The sequence below is a fragment of the Astatotilapia calliptera genome, chromosome 22, assembly GCF_900246225.1.
Source record: "Astatotilapia calliptera chromosome 22, fAstCal1.2, whole genome shotgun sequence".
NCBI lineage: Eukaryota > Metazoa > Chordata > Actinopteri > Cichliformes > Cichlidae > Astatotilapia > Astatotilapia calliptera.
Genome location: NC_039322.1, coordinates 3,046,609 through 3,051,294, shown reverse-complemented (window position 1 = coordinate 3,051,294; position 4,686 = coordinate 3,046,609). Strand labels below are relative to the sequence as shown.

General features: G+C 38.1%; 1 gene segment (V, D, J or C); it reads left to right on the top strand.

Annotated features, from left to right (window-relative positions):
- The first annotated feature begins 1,024 nt into the window (after nt 1–1,024).
- On the top strand, nt 1,025–3,779 carry LOC113015154 (Ig kappa-b4 chain C region-like). The segment is given in 3 exon segments: nt 1,025–1,042; nt 2,429–2,549; nt 3,233–3,779. Coding segments are annotated over 3 exon segments (474 nt in total).
- The last annotated feature ends 907 nt before the right edge of the window (nt 3,780–4,686 follow it).

Genomic DNA, 4,686 nt, shown 5'->3' with positions numbered 1-4,686 from the left:
AATCTTTGGATTACTCTGCTAATCACATCAATAACAGACTTTTCTTTTCTGACATTCTGTATATATTACATCAACATTTTTGTTCATCTCCAATCGTCCTCATAGCCTAAACTTCCATATGCAAAGGATAACAATAATGATAAAAAGAAAAAACTTCCCAAAAATGTCAAATTACACATGGAAACATGATGTTCATTCATGAGAAACTGTGGTTAAGATAACTGGCGTACTAGAAAAGCAGTGGAAGTTCTGACTGCTGGTATACCACAACTTTATGCTTTCAACAGCTATCGTTAAGCGACCTAGCTTGTATGAAGCTTATCTGATATTTATATAGTGATCCTCCAGCTTCCAACTGTATTACCCTTCCAGGACCTGAAGCTCAGTAAAGCGCCCCTCCGACAGCCAAAGCCATCTGTTCTCTGATTGAATTGTTAAATTTGTGATTGACATGACATTGACCAATTAGCTGAAAGGAAGAAAAATCGGGTCAAAATTTGTAAGTTGAGAGTCACACACATGAGCGCAGAGATTTGCACATAGTTTTTTGCTTTATATCTGTAACCAGACCTCAACAAACAAAAATTATAACTCGTGTATATTTTTGACACACACACAAATTTTTATCTGTAGATGCACAAACATAAAACTTTCACATATTTTGGTTTACAAGGTTACAAAACTCAGTTCACAACTATGCATTTGATTCACAAGTACAAAATATTTATGACCACAATTTGAGCCCATAAATGGCCTTCATCCCTCCAGTAGAGTTCACAGTCTTAGGCTATGTTCAAACTGCAGGTTTTAATGCTCAATTACAATTTTTTTGTCTGGTTGTTCACACTACAAATAAAATGTGACATCAAACGCACTCTACTGTGAACGGTTCAAAAAATAATTTCCCCCAGGGATCAATAAAGTATTCTGATTCTGATACTGTGAACGGTTCACGGCCCTCGAATCGGCCCGCATGAGCAAAAGAAGACGTCACACACAACGCGCTCTGTTTACGGAAGTAAAAATGGCGGCTACAGAGCTAGTAGGTGTTGTTGCAGCAGTCTATCAACTTTTGCACAGCCAACAGAATTTTACAAATTAATTAGAGAATGAAGGACACTGAGAAAAAAGAGAGCTTGTGCTTTAACAATGGCCTTGTTTGGAGCAGTGGCTGCTACCTCCGTGTTGTTTAGCTTGAATAGAATTGTCTCCCCATATGCTAATAAAGTCGAAAACCTCAGTTTTTGTCCATTGACTCGCTCCGTCTCCAGTTTCCGCTGTCATGCTTTCTCGTTTGTCTATTCTGGCGCTGATAATTGGCACCTGTCTTGTGTCAGTGACGTAAAAGACGGATTTAATGCAACATGACCATTCACACAGCAGTCGCTTTCTAAAACGTCAGATATGTATCGGATTCAGTACCACATACGAAAGTGAACTAGATCGGATTTGGAAAATATTGGATTTGTGCTTTCTGTCATACCATGATCGAATATGAGTCGCTTAGGGTCAAAAAAGTTGGATTTGATGCACTTTCGCCTGCAGTGTGAACGTAGCCTTAGTCTTGCTGTTCAGTGCTGGCTCAGTAGTGTATGTTTGTGTCCTTTGTCAATATATATGCATCTTTGTATGGAGTGGATCAGCCAGTTTATCAGAGCATCAAACACAAATATATCTGATTTTTCTATATTTATGAATATAGTCTCTAAAAATGTAGGAAATCAACAAAGTCTTCATTTACACTGATGCATTTTAATTAACATTTACATTTCTGTAAATTGGATCCACTGTGTTATTCTCAGATTTTGATATCAGAAAAAGTCCCAAGTCTCTTTGCTTAGGTTGCTGCCCCCGCGACCCGGCCTCGGATAAAGCGGATGAAGATGGATGGATGGAAAAAGTCCCAAGAAATCAAAGTCAAAAGTTTTACATTCCAAATAAATTATTCATTATTTAAATGTGATGCACTGTAATATTTTCAGTTTTCACATGAGCTGACAAAATGATACAAACAGTGAATGATTTTGTTGAGTTTGTTTGTTTCAGAGTCAGAGAGCCGTGTCTCTCTACAGTCAGAGGTTTTTGTACGGCGCCTCAATGAGTTTGTATCACTGTGGTGGACTTTTGGTGGAGGAACCAGACTGGATGTTGGAAGTAAGACAAAAACAAAGTTACTTCTATGTCCTTTTTCTCTTTAATTTAATTTTCTTTTCTTTAATTTCATTTAATATGAAAGGCTAGGAAACTTTTTGTGTAACTGATTAATTATTTTATTCATAAATTTTGTCCTAAGAAACAAAGTCAGCTTTGGAAATGAATATTCAGACACTCGGGACAATTTACAATGAAAATCTGGGATGTTTCATATTATTCATTATTATTTGTAGTTCTGATGATAAAGTTGTATTTTGAGGGCTTGTAGGTTTAGTTCAGTCTGACAGAGTCAGAGAGCCGTGTCTCTCTACAGTCAGAGGTTTTTGTACGGCGCCTCAATGAGTTTGTATCACTGTGGTGGACTTTTGGTGGAGGAACCAGACTGGATGTTGGAAGTAAGTTAATTAAACTGTGTTTATTATTAAATATTGTATCATTTTATTTAATAACTACTTGTTAGGCTGCTTAGATGAGAGAAAAGTATTTTTTTTAAATAATTTAGTGTTTGATGTTTGTCCTTTTTACTGGACTAATTCAGATAAGCTCTGCGAGTTTCTCTTGTTTAATCTACATTTCTGTCACAGTAAAATGTAGACAAGAGTAAACTTCATCATCTTATGATTAGTTTGTAAATTTCCACCACATCAGCTGCTGTTTGGATGAGTTAAAGTTTGCTTTCTGATGTTTTTATCGTGTCAGATGTTTCAGATTTAGTTTGAAATCATGTGAGCTGTTAAATAACATTTCAAATCTACATGAATGAGTAGCTGCTCTGTGCTTGTGTCCACTAATGTCTTCAGTCGTCCATGATTTAGACTTCTAATCATTTTAAAGCCAAACTTCTGCTGTAAATGTTTCCACATCTGCTTCTTTTATTTCCAGTGTAGTTTGAACATATTTCAGCTCAAACTGTGTGATGATTCTCTCTGTGCTGATATGCATGAGAGGTTTCTTAAAGGGAAGTGAAACAATGTGTGAGTGAATGACTGGTGGAGCAGAAAAAACACCTGACAGAAACTTCTTAACGGAGAAATTCAAATTGTGGTTCGTGTCCTCTAAGCTGATTGGTGTTTCCTAGGTGATACCCGCCCCGCCCTGAAGGTGCTGGGTCCCTCCAACAAGGAGCTGGAGCAGGGGAAGGCCACGCTCATGTGTGTGGCCAACAAGGGCTTCCCCTCAGACTGGAGTCTGTCCTGGAAGACGAGCGACAGCAGTGGCAGCAGCAGCATCAGAGGGGAGGAGAGCAGGACTCCTGGAGTGCTGCAGAATGACGGCCTCTACAGCTGGAGCAGCACCCTGACGCTCACTGCAGACCAGTGGGGGAAGGTGGGCTCTGTGACCTGTGAGGCCACCCAGGGCTCCCAGTCTCTGGTCTCAGAGATACTGAGGAGAGACCAGTGTTCCCAGTCCTGATGTCAATCACTGAGTCTTTGATGTTGATTTTCTTCTGTCTCTTTGTTTCTTTGTGTTTGCAGATTTAAAAAATAAACTCATTAAACAGTCATGTTTCCATCTCATAATGACAACAATCAGAGCAACAATCTCCTCTAGTTTCATCCTTTTGTGTCTGTTGTAAAGCTGATATTTCAAACTCTTAAAAGAATAAAAATGTACCGAGAAAACATGTTCTTTGACTCTGTGAGTTTAATAAATGCACATTAAAAAATTAAGATTTTGTAATATTAGTAAAACCAGACCAAAATAAAAATGTAAACAGACACATCAAGTGTAATGTGCAGTGAAAATGGTTAAATATATTTTTTAATCCACATATTAAATATTTCTCTATAAGATGTTGAGGTCATGTCAACCATAGATTGTCTGTGTGCTCTTCATAATTTCTAGTCTCAAAGCTGTTTTATGATCTACATTTTAATCTGATCTAAAACCTAATAAGTAAAATTAAAGAGCAGGGTGTCATCTGTATGTTTAAACAGAGATCATTTAAATCAAGTTTAAGTGAAGATTTACTGAAGTTTGATTAATGAACTATTTGACAGTGAAACTCTGATGAAGCACCAAAGCAGAGAAGAGTCTAGAAGCTGGTGGTGGCAGAGGTGAAGCAGGTGGAGACTTAGCTGAGGATCTCTAATTGTCAGGATGAGGTGGAGATCAGGAGTCTGAGAGTTAAAGCACACAAAACAGAGGCTGAGTAACTCACAGAAGGCAGCGAGACAATAACTGGACTCAAATAATGACGACAGAATTGAGCTTGAAGTGGACATGATGTTAAGAACAGACTAACAGAACAAACACAGGAATGCAGGCAGATGAGAGACTACAGGTCTGCTTTAATCAACTTATATAGAAGTTAATCTCTTCTAGTGTTCACAGCAAAGTGAGAGAAACTCACTTCACTAAACCTCTTAACACAAGAAAAAGACCACGGTCTGTCAGGAGGACGCTTGCTGGTTTTACATCTGACAGAGACAGTCTGTCCTGGAACAAAAGACTGAGTCGGCACTTTTTCTCCCAGTTAATAATAAAGAATATCAGAGTTATTGAAGTTACAGCTTTCATGTTTCATGCTTC